Source organism: Populus nigra, chromosome 8, assembly GCF_951802175.1.
Source record: "Populus nigra chromosome 8, ddPopNigr1.1, whole genome shotgun sequence".
In the NCBI taxonomy this organism is placed as follows: Eukaryota; Viridiplantae; Streptophyta; class Magnoliopsida; order Malpighiales; family Salicaceae; genus Populus; species Populus nigra.
The window spans coordinates 2160463-2176727 of record NC_084859.1 but is presented as its reverse complement, the minus strand read 5'-3'; the positions used below and the strand labels follow the sequence as shown (position 1 = coordinate 2176727).

The 16265-nt window shown below is 32.2% G+C and overlaps 1 protein-coding gene across 2 annotated transcripts; it reads right to left on the bottom strand.

Moving 5' to 3' along the window:
- Positions 1 to 238: 238 nt before the first annotated feature.
- LOC133701107 (beta-xylosidase/alpha-L-arabinofuranosidase 2-like) lies at positions 239 to 4944 on the bottom strand. Of its 2 annotated transcripts, none has more exons than XM_062124911.1 (7): positions 4414 to 4944; positions 2921 to 3208; positions 2653 to 2822; positions 2471 to 2568; positions 1675 to 2025; positions 1181 to 1591; positions 239 to 956 (listed from the first exon to the last, which is right to left on the bottom strand). In XM_062124911.1, the coding sequence occupies exons 1-7, from the start codon at positions 4849 to 4851 to the stop codon at positions 385 to 387; spliced, it is 2328 nt and encodes a 775-aa protein (XP_061980895.1). In that variant the 5' UTR covers positions 4852 to 4944; the 3' UTR covers positions 239 to 384. The 2 variants fall into 2 exon arrangements, with proteins under 2 accessions (XP_061980895.1, XP_061980897.1); XM_062124913.1 differs by lacking the exon at positions 4414 to 4944 and adding an exon at positions 3420 to 3753.
- Between the last annotated feature and the right edge of the window lie 11321 nt (positions 4945 to 16265).

Sequence of the window (16265 nt, the reverse complement as noted above, 5' to 3'; positions counted from 1 at the left end):
TTTTGTAAAATTATTTTTAATATCAAAACAATTTAAAAATATATATAAAGAATAATTTTTAACACAAAAAAAAATCTCAAATTTTTATGAAATACTATTGTAACATAATTCCAAATTGCGCCTTAAAGAAGATTGAAAAGTGAAGCTCCAACTGCGACAGCTGAAGACTCCCAAGCCTTACATAACAACATCCCGTTCCAAATTCAGCTTTGACTAATCGGGCTTGTGTTAGATAATCGAGTAAATTTGTCATAACCTCTCAACCTTTTCATAGGTCAATGGTTCCTTTATGAAAAATGCCTTTCTGAAAGTCGAGAAGGGATACAAAAAAATAAAATAAAAAAAAATAAAAAATAAAAAATATGCAAGAACTTGAAAGCCCTTTCAAATCCTTACAGACAAGAAGTGTTTCAAGCTTCCAACATGAAGAACGTGTTCTCCCAAGGCAACCTTCTTGCTTCCTAGCTCATCAACCACGCTCAAATCCTTGCAAATATCCACCTTAAATCTCACATGTCTACCTGTTTGTGCATTCAAGAAGACCTTCTCAAACCCCACCAAATGCATCTGTGGTGAGTTGTGCACTGCTGGGGGACTAGAGAACAGCAAAACTGTATGGCTTCCACTTATTGTTCCCACATTCTTAACTCTCAGATGCATATCAAATGTTGAGTTCTGACAGGTCTGTTCAGAGGCAACAACTGATTGGCATTCTGAAGAGTGACAGACATGACTCTCCTCTAAAGGAACAGATACTAGTCGAGGCGCCTGGATTAGCTCGTGGGTGAATTGGGAATAGCTTAGTCCATCTCCAAATGAGTAAACAGTTTCTCCTGTGTAGAACCTGTAGGTTCTGCCAGGGTAGCCATTGGAAGGATCTGGCCTCATGTTCATATTTGTCATTGGTACTTTGTCAACATATGATTGTGGATACCATGTCATCGGTAGTCTTCCACCTGAAAGAGAAAATCTTAGTTAGATTCAAACTCGTAATCTTAATCTTCCACTGCAAGAACTCGTAATATGTTTCTTTAAGCGACAACAGAGACTAATTAAGGAATGGATCATGAGATTCTCAAGAAAAGAATTAAGCCGGACAAGCTGAGCAGTAAAGATTTAGAACCAGAAGAAAAGATGTGGAAAACGAAGTAAACAGAATTCTGGGATGGTTGGTGCGTACTTGGATTATAGTAGCCAAAAATAATATCAGCTATGGCAGCTCCACCTGCTTGTCCAGGGTAGCCAACCCATAGGATACTTGTGATTTTGTCATTAGTTCTTGCGAACGATACGTCCATGCCCCCTCCAGACATTATAACAAGAATTACAGGTCCACATGAAACATTTGCAACTGCTGTTATCAAAAGTTGCTGCTGTCCTGGAAGAAGAACGTCCACCCTGTCACGACTCTCTGCTTCTATAGATAGATCGGCACCCATTACAAGCACCGTGGCATCAGCTGCGGCTGCTAGTTTCTTGGCATCATCTACTTGAGCAGTGCTGCATGCTACGTTTGAGCAGCCAGATAGATATGTTGTTGCAACAGAAGCTGCTAGTCCTTGTAAAGGGGTCGTATACTTGCAGGGGGCACCTAAATCACATCAAAGTGTATCGTTTACCAAATTTGTGAGCATCTCCTAGTAATATGAATGAAATTGGACGAAATTATTAAACCTTCATAGTTTCCGATCATCGTTTTAGTGACATTGGCATTTGGTCCAATTACTGCCAAGTTTTTTATGGCTGTGGGAGATAGAGGCAGTGATCCTGCAGTGTTCTTAAGCAACACAATTCCTTGCCTGGCAGCTTCACGGGCCAGCTCCTGATTCTCTGCTGTACATACATCTTTTGGTCCTAGCTTACCATAAAGTTGTTTGCTGGGATCACCATCGAAGAATCCAAGCCGCATCAAAGTGGCAAAATTGTTTGAGACTGCTATATCAATGGCATGCTCATTCACAAGTCCTCCCTTTACTGCTGCTTCAGTGTGTTGGCCCAAGAAAGATCCACAGTTGAGGTCCACTCCTGTCACGTTGAAACATTTAGCAATGAGAATCACAACATAACTTTAATTCCAATACTGGATATCAGGAAAAAAAACTGCAAAACCAGTAGGAAATATCCAGAAGACATGTCCAAAATTCCTGTATATTTAATATACAACAAAACATTTGATTATTAAAAAGGTTATTTTGGACTTCAAACCTGACAAATTCACATGCACGATTGTCTTATGCTATTAATTAATTTTAATTGTTAATATCACATCAAAATCTAGTTTAACCCAAAGTTAAAAATACGCTTTATATTATTCTATCTTATTGGATATTTCACATTTATCATACAAGAAACCCTGATATTAATTAAAAATGAGAAATATCCACAGATATATGTCCAAATTATGATTTCACCCTCGTTGACAAAAGTAAAATCAATTTACCTAGAAACGTAAGAACGAATAGGGAGTTACCTGCCAATATAGCAGCAGCTGCAGCTTCTTCTGGTGTTTTGGTATAATTTTGGGAGTTATAGAACACATCTAATGAATCACAGTCAGTAACAATATATCTGCAGCAGCCCCATTGAATTTCCAGGTAAGAACATATGTGGTAAAACACAATCAAGAGAACATCTTTGAGATTTCATGCATACCCATTCAAGTTCCATTCCCCTCTGATGACACCAGAGAGGAGGTCTGGGTCAGCACAGGTAGGTTTACCGTTAACCTGGTTGTAAGAACACATAACACTAGCAACATTCCCATCAATCACACAACTTTTGAATGGTGGTTGAAACGTATCATCCATATCTTGCTTTGTCACCTAACTCGTCATATATATATAAAAAACTCTAATTAAGAAAGAAAATGACCTTCCTATTAAGAAGGAAAGCTTGCAAGATTAAATAAAATGAATACTACCACAGCATTGAAATGGTAACGATCACTCCCTTTCCAGTTATCCAAATCATAGGCGGTGTAATGTTTACAGCAAGCAGCAACCTTAAGTTTATCTGGGTCGCCATCATCTCTTTGTTGCAGTCCTTTAACATAACATGATCCATACTTGCTTGAGAGCAACGGGTCCTCCCCTGGAGTTTCCTGGCCTCTCCCCCATCTGGGGTCTCGAAATATGTTTATATTTGGTGACCAAAATGTCAATCCTGCCAATCCCACGTTGTACATTGCTCTTGCTTCCGTTGAAACAACCTGCAAAGACATCTGTTCAGCATATATATATATACACACACACACATATTGTGTGCGAAACAGTGAAATTTGTATCGGTTTCTTTGAGCAACTGCCACTGCCATTTTCCACCACACAACTCGAGGTATATTCAATTGAATTTTGCAAAACACAACCGTACAAGAACACAAGAACCAATGGAGACAAGCTAATTAAACATGAAAATCATAACTTTTCTCCTTGTTTCCATTTTTTTGATGGAGTAAATCCTTCTTTTAACTCAAGATATCCGTCTTGGTACGTGGAAGATAATCATGATTCTAGTCCGAAGAAAATGTACACAGTAAATTTTAGAATTGGAAGTAAATCAAGGGCCGAATCAAAAGGATAAAACCCTTCTTTCCACGCTAGCTGATTAACTTCAAGATGATTAAGGTGGAATCAAAATAATATTGGTGGCCGCTCAATTAATCACAGAGGTTGCCGATAACTTCAGTGGTACTCAATCATGCAATTTGCAAGCTGGAATCCATAAGAAAAAGGCACCAAGTGGAATAAAGAGGTCCTTAGATCTGCAAGTTGCCTCAGGGGACACAATTACACTTCCACCTACTCTTACTCACCATCATCACATGCATAAGGTCCCTGATTTTTTCTATTGTTGTACCTAATTCCATTGATTTATGCCTAGCTGTAACTAGCTTCACCGAAATCCTTACCATAAAGTTCAGAAAGTAAGCATTAAAAGAACCCTATGTGTGTGTGTGTGTGTGTGTGTGTGTGTGTAGCATTTGCTACTGGCTGAGTGTGTGTGTGTGTATATATATATATATATATATATATATATATTTTGCAAAATTTGGTGCGCTTGATCTTTTTGCATATGGATGAAAAATCAAGATTTTCTTCACTAAAAACAAACACCATCAATGAGCTTGCTCGTAGCTCAACTTGTACTAAGAGGTTTCAAGAACAAAACTCTCGTTTGTAATAAAATATATAAATCTTCACCAAATCCTTCTCTCAAAGAAGAATGTGGTGTTATACATGAACACATCAACATAAAAGGGGTGGTAACAAATAAAAGATCTCGTTACTAGGATTGAGAAAGTCAGCAGGATAAGAGAAAATGATGAAAGAAAACCATACCCCTAAGAAATGTTAAATATTTGCTAAATTAAAAAAAAAAAAGAGGGAGAGAGAGAGAGAGAGAGAGTATAATATACCTTTCCAATGGCTTCAAAGAGAGAGGTGTTAAAGGACGCAGCGGTGAGGATGACCTGAGGGAAGCTGGTAGCTCCAGCTACATCGTCAGAGAAATGTGTGCCTGGACCCACGTAGGAGACTCCATGTAAAGCCTCAGACCACCACTCGTACTTTGGTATACCAAGTCTGCTCACATTCCCTGCGCTATTCACCAAGAACACTATCTTTTCTTGCAATGTGAGTCTTTTTACCAGGTCCACAACTCTGTCATTGATCCCTAAAGACGTGTTACAAAACCCTAAACTTGCCAAAGATGGATTGCTCACAACATCACATGCAAAAACAGGAGATGATTGTGCCGAAACATGGGTCGACAAAAACACTAAGAACATACAAAACAAAAGAGAAACAGGGACCTTAGGCACGCTGTTTTGAGGAGATACTGAGGCCATGGCCATTACAATCTAGCTAGCTTGTTAAAGAAAAGAGCTGTGTTGTTTTATAGTATGATGAGAGATAACATTAGGGTATAACATAAAATAAATTAAAGGCACACGCATTGTTTTCCTGCATCCCCGTGATAGATAAATATTGGAAAGCGACTGATGAGATGATGACATAAAAGGAAATTGTCAAAAATAAATAGAAATATGGATGGAAAAAATATTGTCACTAAATTAAGGTAATATTTATCGATGAAAAATAACATCAATTTTTTTTTTGTTGATATTCACTTTTTTTTTTTTGAAAAGAATCATTCTAAGATTAATTAGTTATTCGTAATGAAAACTAAATTCAAGGGTCGTATCCAAGTTGTTCAGGATGGTAACAATACAGTAATTATAGGAGATGATATCTTTTAATTAGATGAGTTGATTGATGCATATCGAATTACTTTGTTTACCGACTTATAATAAAATTTAAATTTTTATATAATTGAGAATATTTTTGTTGATGTTGACACTGAAGAATTAAATGATATATTGAGAACTAGTAGACATACAGAAGTCGATGAAGATAATGATATCGACGAGTTTTAATTCAATGAAGAAGATTATGATGAGCATGACGATGATGAAATTGAAGAAAAAGAAGACAATTCTTATTCAAAAGATTTTGAACTAATTTTAAATGTAAAACATCAACGTGTAATGAAATTGACTTTAATGTAATATTTTTTATTGTTCCTTTACAATAAGCTATTATTAACAATGATGGAACATTTATTGTTGTGATTTTATTATTATGTTATTGAATAGAAATTGTGTTATTATACTGTGATTATATTGTATTTACAAGTTAGAAAGATAAGGAATACAAAAATACAAGGGAAATTGTTTTTTTTTTTATATTGGTGAAATATAAGATACCAACAGGATTCTTGAAGGACTAAGTCCTTTGAAAAGTTCAAGAGAATTGAAAAAAAAAAATATAAGACTTTGTTACTAACAATTACAGATGCAATTATCGATGTATTAAGTCCCTAAGAAATTTTCAAAGGGTTGGAAAAAAAAATTACAAGACTTTGTCACTAACAATCACCAAATGAATAACTGACGAAATGAAATTCATTGGAGAATTTTAGGGGGGTTTGAAAAATTTTGGGTTTTATTGAAAAATTTAAATTTTAATTACTAATAAAATAATCAACAAACATTAAAAATAAATAAATATTTAATTATTCATCAATAATTTTATTGATAAAAAACACTTCTAAAAGATTAGAATTTCTAATTTTAAAAGAATAATAATGTCTCTTCTCTCTCTCACTCTCTGTGAATCTCTTCTCTCTAACAATCTCTTCTCTCAACCTTTTTTCTCCTTCAATTCCCTTTAATTTTTTCATCCTCAACGCCTCCACGCCAGACTAGTGAGAAGTCTCCACGCCAGATAAATCTCCTGCCACTTTTGGGTTTTCAAAGCTACTTCTGATCTTTGATTTGGTTGGGTGGATTAATTAGTGCCAGCAGTGTTTTGGTGGGTGGGGTGGTCTCCAGTCTTTGCTTCATTCTTGGTTTGCCTTCCTTTTGAATTTTCAGGAATTGAAATGAGCGATGAGTGCTAGCTATCTTCCATATTACCTTCTTTGACAGCTAATGAAAATGGCATCTCTCTAATTCATTTTCTAAGATTTATAGAATTTTTTATCTATACTTTTGTGGTAGCAGTTCGATTGATTATAAAAGTTGAATCCATGCATGATTGTCTTCAAGCTTTAACGTCAACGGACTTGTGTATATTTTAACCTAGAAAAGGTCTCATAACTTTATGTTCTTGATATATAATTTACTCTCTAAAGCATGCCAAAATAGAATCAGTTCATATGCTTTTAAACTCGTAATAAAAGCTAATATAATGGTTACTGGAGATTTATATGGTCATTAATTTTAGAGCCGTGGGATTAGTCGAGATGCGTGCAAACTAACCCGAACAACAACGTTAATAATGAAAAAAACTCGCAATAAAAGGACTCATAGCATATATAATATTAACCTGACAAAGTCCTCCTCTTTTTTAATTACCATGAGGCTTTGAACTATGAAATCTAACATTTATAGATTGTTCCTATTTTTTAATTTTAGCTTTTCTATATAATTTTAATTTATTTATTATTTTGCTCATAGTTGGCTACGACAGATTATTTAAATTACTTTTTAAAATTTGGATTTTAGTTATTATTTGTTGAATAAAATTTAGACTTCGGGTCTCTATACAAATTAATATTCGTTGTTCTTGTTATTGTTTTGAGGGTTTTCATAACCTAAGAAGGGATCTTATCTAAGGAAATAATACCTCTTTACGGTGGTATTTGTTATTTGTCCTGCTATGTAATATATCCAACTACTATTAATTTGTTCATAATTCCCAAGAAATTTAATTATTTGTTTATGTTGTGGTGGCGTGTGTTAGTTTAAAGTTTATTGGATTCTTAATATCATTCTTTTGTCGTATGATGGATTGTTCATATATAAATTGAATATAATTATTTGAAGATTAAAGTAAATTCCTTAATAGCGAAATGTAATTACTTAGAAAAATTGCAAATTGCTAAAAGTAAATGATTTAGCTTATATTAAAAAAAATGAATTTCCTACACCATCCTACATATGCTACCATTGAGGTAGGATAAGGATATAAGATGTGGGCATTGAATTGTCATACATGTTATATTTGTGGAATTATTATATCAATATGATGTTGGGTCAAAATATTGAAGATATGTAAAGTTTTTCGTACTTATTTATCTGATTATCCACCGAGTTATACAAATTAATAGTTGAAACATTATTTTTAAAAGATCAAAGTGAAAATGAAAGAAAACTCCGGTGACGAATTGTCTTTGGAATCCTAGTTTGAAGTGTAACTTAAGTAATGTTGTTATATTTTTTATAGGTCAATTTTATATATATGTCATTACATAAGTAAACGCACATGTGAATATTTAAATGTGTAATTGCTAAATATAATAACTACGTTTCAAAGATGTTGAATATATGTTAATGAACAAGACAAGACAACAAGATATCATATAAGTTTGTTTAATTTTAAGGGATAGTGATAAATTATTTTGGAGTAGTAACTACATGGTGTGTGTAAACCTTAAAGAAAAAGATAATGCGATAATTTTTATAAGAGTTTTCTTGGATATAATTTCATGAGATATTGTCCACATAGATTTCAATAAATAAATTAAATAATAGTTACAAATAAAATCAATTGATTTGTGGCTTTATTTATTTGCAGGTAATAAAATTTTGTGTAGTTTTTTCATATAGGAGAGGTATTGCAATTTTTTTTTAAAAAAATAGGATATAATGATGATGTTATTGTCTTTTTTATACTTATTATTTAAATGGTAAAGAGAAGGTCAATGAAGAGTAATTAATGTGGACACGAGTGCTGCTGATTCTTCTGACAAAGTATTTTATGACCATGAGTCGCTAGGTGTTGACCATGACTAAGCACCTTAGACACATGCACCCTCTCTTGAAGCAGGCCCGTTGAGTGTGAAGGTGACTTGCAGAAGGGGTGTCTTATCTGAGCAAGATGTATACACTGAGAAGTATATTGCTCAGTGGAAGACCGACCACAACATGTAAGTTTGTTATCTTTTCTTGCGATAAAATCGTCGATGGAAGTGCTTTTGTTTCAGTAAAGTCATATTTTCAAAAATCCTGAATAGAAGGCTATGATTAATGCTTGGTTTGGAAAGTTGAAGGTTAGTATATACATTAACAGTTTTTTTTAATTATTTAATTTAGTCAGTTTTTTAATTTTAATGCATTAATTATTTTATGAAATTGACGTGTAAGGAAAACTTTTACCAGGAGAAGGCTGCCAACGTTGTTGCCAAGAGAGTGTGGGAGACTCACAATGCCATTAGATAAGATTGAATTCAAAATGTGATTTTTTAAAAAATGTTTAAATTTTATATTTCATAATCTTAACCGATAATTTTTTTCTACAAACTAAGTTGTATGATTTCAGGCACAAGCGTAGAAAGAATTAAAGAAATATGTAAAAGAAAAAGGTCTTTCAGATTGGGAAGATGTGGTCGTGTAGAGGAATTTCAAACCTCGCACGTCTCAAAGGCTATCTAGGATACTTATATCCAGCACGTGACATCTAAACATTTTGTGCAGCGGTCGTGGTCCAGTGCATAAAACTGGAACAAAGAGATTCATGGTTCCATTACAATGCGCACTGGTGTATCCATTTTGTTCATTTTGCATGTAAAGCAAATGGTAATATTTTTTTTTCTAAGATCATTTTTTTAATTGTTGTATTATATGAAAATATTTAACTAACAATAGCTTTCTTTTACAAGTTATAGTGCTTGGACGCAATCTAAGACTGATGAAGCTTTTTGTTGAAACTCATATGCAAAATAAGGACCATTGAAAAGGGATGCAACAATTCGTAGATAGCCGAGCTTAGAAGTTCATGGTAAATTGGATTTCAACAATTTTTTTCTACATTTATTATTTTTTTTAATTTTTTTCAGGGAACATATAAAACTCGATTGCAGGACAGATACAAGGATAATCATTTAACCCATCTAAAACTCGATCCAGATTTTTTATTAGAGGTTAGATTGTCTAGTAGACTCGATAAGAATTAGCCTTACAGTATCTCCAACACTACAAACGAGGATTTATGGATGGACCGTAGTGTATCGACTGTTGGATCCTCGCAATTAGGGTTAAGCCAGCGATCTCTGACCGTCTAGGCGATTGTACGAGAATAGGTTTAAGCTTAAATGACCTGACTTAGGTATGAGATGACCGACCTGAAGGATAAAGTGAATTTCCTGACCGTCTAGGCGAATGTTGGCAGCCCTCACTGGTACATATGGTCAACCTCATCACCGTCTTGGTTTCAATGAAGATCTATCTCTGCTTTCTCCTCCACGTTCTGTCCACTAGATAAATTGTATTGGACAATAATTTTTAAATTAATAATAAAAATTTGGTTTTTTATTTTATTTTAATTCTTTTTAAACTTTTTTGTATTGTTTATTTTAATTTGTTTTTCAAGAAATATTAAATACAATACTAATAGAAGTAACAATAGAATATGAATCATAGATGGAATGACCAATAGACTAAGCCCCTTAAAAAGTTCCAGAGAATTGGAAAGAAGTTATAGAACTTTGTCACTGATAATTACAGATGGAATTACTAAGTCCATCAAAAAGTTTTAGAGAGTTGAAAAAATTACAAGACTTGCCACTATTAGATGTAATTCTCCGACAGTTTGATTCTATTAGTAATATGCATATGATCACCGATGAAATTACTAATGACTTATTTTATTGGTAAAATGTCATAATAACTTATAGATCTTGTTTCTTTTAAGTGTGACCAAATACATGGAATCTTAATGGTTGAAAAATTCATGAGAGGTTATTAACAACGAGCGAGTCCATAAGTGATTTATCTTCTTCTGTTGGATTTTTTTAAAAAAATAGCACAATAAATAAAAAGTTTTTTTTTTTTTTGCAGAAAAACACCATTTAGCAAAATAGCACACTTTCACCTTGTCGCATTTCTGAAATGCGACATTTACTAAATGTTGCTATTCCTAAGCGCGACAATATAGTTGTTAGGCTTTAGAATAGCGATATTTAAAAATGTCGTGTTTTTCAAGCGCGACAACTGCCAACCGGTTGACTTGTTGGATACAGTTGTATATTTGGTCGACTGTTTCACATGAAACCATAATTTTATGAGTAAAAATCTACATCTTTGTCTAACTTGTAGACTAAAAAACACACACCAATTAAAATCTTAAAAATTTATTATTCACATAGTAGTTTTCACATGTGATGTTTAGTAGTCTGGTGTGGGTGTGTCATAAATAGATGAGGATTTATCTCAGACAAATCATGAGAATGGCCTAGCTGATGCATTTATGAAATAATAAGACAGGTCCAGACCCAATATGCAGTTTGATCACATCATACTAGAATGATGGCTCGAAAAAACTATAAATTTTGATTTGACCGTTGGATCACACTTAAATTTTTATAGGATTTTTCGGAGATCATTCTTTTTAGCAACCATGAAATCAGTACTCTAACTGTCGGATTCATAGATTTCAAAAATCTCACTCACAGGCCCTAGTTTTAGCAGTTTTGTGAATTTAAATAGATATCACAGTTGTAAAATGTGATATCAATTAAAATTTTATCATGGTTTCCAATCATGATATATAATGGATGTCGTAATTCCCAGTTGCAACATTCAAAAATGTGTTATTTGGCTAAAACTTTATGCTTTTGTGTCATTTTGCTATTTATTTGCATTTTACATGCTAATTACCCAATTTTTCCTCTTATATTAAGGTGTGTTTTGTTTGTTAGATCAATTCCTGTTGAGGGTGATTTTGCTTTTTTAGGTAAATTGTATATATTTTTTGACAGATTCATTTTCTATTTTTAGTCATACTTGTTAGACCGGGCCAAGAAATTAATGACTCAAAAAAAAGTTATGGGTTATTTAATTATTGGATCAACTTTTAAGTCACCCTGTTAATACTAGATCAACTGTTTTATTGAGAATGACATCGTTTTGTTCTTAAAAAAATCCTTAAAACTAATCAAGTAAGATTTGTTTGAGTCAACCAAGTCACTATAAAGTAGATGAGGTCAACCAGGTTTCATCAGGTTAATATCTTTTCTGATTGATCTTGAAATTTAACTTAGATCAAGCTCTTAGGTGCAGGTTTTTTCAAATCAACTCACCGGTTAAACCGAGTTTAATAGTTATGCTTCTACTCCTATATCTTAATATATTCTAGTGTAAGCTGTACTGTTTTTTAAAGATTACAATATTTACTTTTTATTACAAAAATAAATATACTAAAACAAAGTCGGTTGTTATTGCTTACAAAATGATCATGGAATCACTAAGACCATTGTTATTTCGGCACTTTGGTGTGCAAAATGATACTAAGAACACTGTCATTTGGCACTTGTTGTCTGTCCAAATCATTGTTAGAATTGATAACTCATGATTTTGTTAGATGGTATATCACATCTCTGAATTTTTTTTATAAAAGGTTTAGACCCAAAATTAAATTAATCCATATAATGATATATTCAATATTGTAAGATATTTCATACTATTCATTAAAATATTAGTTCTAATAAATTCAAAGACATCAAAATTTTATGTACATATAATAATTATTATTTTAAATCTAGTTACCAATAAAAAATTTATTTAAGTTAAAAATGTAAGGGAACCATTTATAGAATGATTTTAATATAGGACATATTACTAGTTCATATATTTAAATAAAAGATAAAGGGATTAATTATTTTTTTCTCTCGTATAAATGATTTCAAAATATATTAAATAAAAAAATTAGGTATATATTATCACATGAGGAATAAATGTTGAAAAAATCTTATTACATAAAAATTTAGGAGGGGCTAATATTTTTTTTAAGGCATGATTGTTTATATTATACTACAAGGAGCAAAATAAAAATATAAAAATAAGGGGACATTAGCGAGAAAGGGAAGGAGAGACAAAGTTGTCTAACCATCCCAATCAGGCTATGGAAAAGGGAAAATTGGCTTTCAAATAATAGATCCCTCTTATAGAATTGATTCGAGATTGTTTGAAGTTTTAAGATGAAAAAACAAAAAGAGATTGGTTACTAATTGTAATAGGAAAATTGAAAATCAAGTAGATATTTTGTTGTAAGAAAAAACGAATAGAAAAAAGATTGGAGCCTTAAAATAAATTTGTATAGGTCATTTGAATTTAATTGAGATGCTTTTTTTTTTTTCAAAAAAAGAAAAATTATGGGGGTGACTTTCTTACAATAAAAAATTTATCAAAGAAGATGATGTATCACTAAAAAAAACAACATGTCTTTTTTTTTAATTAACCATGTTGGGCCTTCCTCACCCAATGCAAGAGTGTGCACAACTTGTAAGTGGAAGACTTGGCGAAGTGGCTTAGCTAATTTTTTTTTAATTTTATTATTATTCTCTTTAATAGTTGTAAGTTTTTTTTCTTCGATTAAAATTTAAAATAAACTAAATGTTGGTGATAAAAAAACAGTTTTCGTCGTTTGGGCCAACCTAAAAGAAAGAACCGTAAATAAAAAAACCCCTTATTATTTGGGCTAGTCTAAATGTAGAGGCAAGATAGACCCTCCGTTTGGCCTAAACCAAACAAAACTAATAAAAAAAACTAAGAGAAGAAGAATAAAGAAAGATCACAAGCACATCACAGAAGAAAAGAAAAATAAAGAAATAATAGGATATCAAAAACACATTGAAGCTTCAATTGTCACACAAATGACAACATTAAAAAGATCTTGCGAAGACAAATCCAATGACATCAATGAAGGACTTTATTGAAGGGGGGACAAAACCAAAAACACCACCACAAGTCGCAGTAGCTTGTCCACACACTCTCATATGTAATAAATGCACCATAATATATATATATATATATATATATATATATATATATATATATATATATTGCATTTTAGTCGCTAATCCTTATATTATTTTCCAATTTAGTCTCTAAAATTGAACTAATGGGAGGAAAGGGAAAACAAAAGGGGGAAACATATTCATTACCCATAAACATTAGTCATCTTTTATAAACAATATTTATCTCTTATAACTATTATTCATCTTCCGCATCTTTATAATGCTTTCCAACCTTAGAAAATGCTCTCCAGTCAGGGACTACTATCCAACCCAAACACACATCCCAATATGATCAAATTCTCTTATGCAAATTCCCAACAAGCTCAGTAATTAGCACACATCACAACATAGAGTTATTACTTTTAAGAAACAGTACAATGTTCCACTCTTATATGTCTACACATAAATTATTAATACAAGGCCTTACTAATGACTATCTTCTGCCAAATTATCTCCTCAAAGGGCACCAACCTTTCATGACATTCACTCACGAGTATAAATATTTCTCACCCATGGCACATTGATGCACAATAACCAACATCATTTTTTTCATTGTTTAAGAGGTACTTGTGAGAAAAAAGTAATTATTCTTTATTATTACTATATTGTCCATGCAGTAAATTGATGTGAATGAGGTATATAAATATCTTGAGTCACCAAATAAACAAATTCATTCGAGAAGCCATTCAATAATAGCATCATAAAATAACCACACACAACATTCACTATTTTAATATTTTTCTTCCCTCATACAAGTCACTAACTTAAGCATTGAGTTGTCTCTTATTTTGATATGGGACATATTTTGCAAGGGATACCAAGCCTAGAGATAAAGCTCGCATTTAAATCCAAGACACTTCCACCCAAGAAGTAGCCATGGAAAGGCCTAATCCAATCTAAAATTCTTATGACTTCATTAGTGGTGTCATTTATGGGAAACTAAATAAAAGTTAGTTCAATCTTGTTTCACTCCTCACTCGACATTTCTTTTCATGGCTAACAACTTAAAAACTCTAAGATATGAGAGATTAACTAACCTTTCCACCGCAAGTACTCCAGGTTCTCCAAATCTCCAACAATTCTCTTATTAAGTGAAAGATCTCAATATTGTTGTTTTAGCTATACAACAACAACTTTGCATTATTACATTCCCTTAATAAGAAACAACATCACTAGCTTCATTGTATGCATCACTAAATGCACATAGACAAGTTCAGTTCTAGAATGACATGTAAGAAAATAGGTATAAGAACACCTATACTCTAACTCTAAGAAAAAGTCACTCTCGTTATAAAGAATGTTCCCATACTAGATGCTTCATTAGCACCTACCACTATTGATCTCCCTTCAAGTCTCACTCGTGTAGTCTTTATATATATAAAAACAAAACTTTGATATGAGATGCGATTAGTAACTCTACAAGTTCCTAAGAATGAATAACAACCCCGTCAAGTGAGAGACTCTTAACTTTATCATTAAAGATTATGTCTTTATATATATAAAAAAAAAAAACATAGACAACTATGATGGAATTACAAATCCAATAGAGCATATAAAAAATGTGCAAAACATCCTAGAGCTTGTAACACAAGACAACAATTCATTATGTAAAGTCCTTTCGACAATATTTCATGGATCTATTCGGGTATAGTATCATATCTTTTAGCATGGCTTTATCCTTGAATTTTATGATATTTATGTTAAACTCAACTTCTATTTTAGCATAAGTTTACCATTTAAAAATAGCACGATAGAGTTCTTTGTCATTACACGATGAGAAGTTGAGAGCATTGAAACATATCTCCAAATGTTTAACAAGAAAATGCTCAATATAAAAAGTATATTTGAACTCATTACCATTAAAGCTTTGATTAGTGGAGTCTAAAACTATTATTTATGAGAATGACTATATAATTTCTGATTAAACTTTCATCAATGTGAAAAAGTGAGGGAAAATCATATTCAAGTAGAAGAAACGCGTGTAACCAGAAAAAACACTCTCATATCAATCACAAAGAGCAAAACCTCATAAGCATAATCGATCTCCTATAAGCCCGCATATAAGAAGAACACCAAGGAATCCATTTATGACCATCAAATGTTTTCTAAGCTCCTAATCACACATCTGACCACTACATGTACGGAGGTATTGGTTCCCATCAAGGAAAAAAAATTTGTGTGATATCTTTTTTTATATGAAAGATGAAACGAACATAAAAAAAAAACCCTAATAAATTTTATTTCTTTCATCATGACCATAAACATGATACCAAGGCATATAATGCCTTAAAAAAAGATAGAAATATTGATTGCTAGATGTTACTGTAAATAATTTATGATGGAGGAAATGCAACTTGAATAGAATTAGAAAAATTAAATGTATCCTATAATTTGTTGATTGAGATTAGATACGTTACAAGGATTGTATCTTCACTTACATAAAAAAAAATATTTTAAACTTTTCAATCAACAAATTAATATCATCTCTCCAGTAGTCTTCATATGTTTTTCTCAATGGTGTTGTTTATCTACATATCTCTAATGAAAATATTTATCTCTAAGTGTCTAAGTAAAAATCTTCATGTCTCTACGGAAGATCATTATATCTCCAAATAAAATCTTCATATCTCCACCAAAAAAATCTTTATGACTCCAATAAAATCTCTATATCTCTATGCAACATCTTCATATAATGGACACTATCAACACTTTATAACTTGATAAAAATAAATTCACGAGTCATTAAATTTTACACAAACTCAAATATTGGGGGAAAATGATGATGCATATAACAAAAATACAATCCTTATCATTTAGGCCAACCATGAGGCAAGACAACCTTTTTATTTAGGATAAGCCTAAATGAAACTGATTGAAAAAATAAGAGAAAAAACAACAAGAAAATTGAGG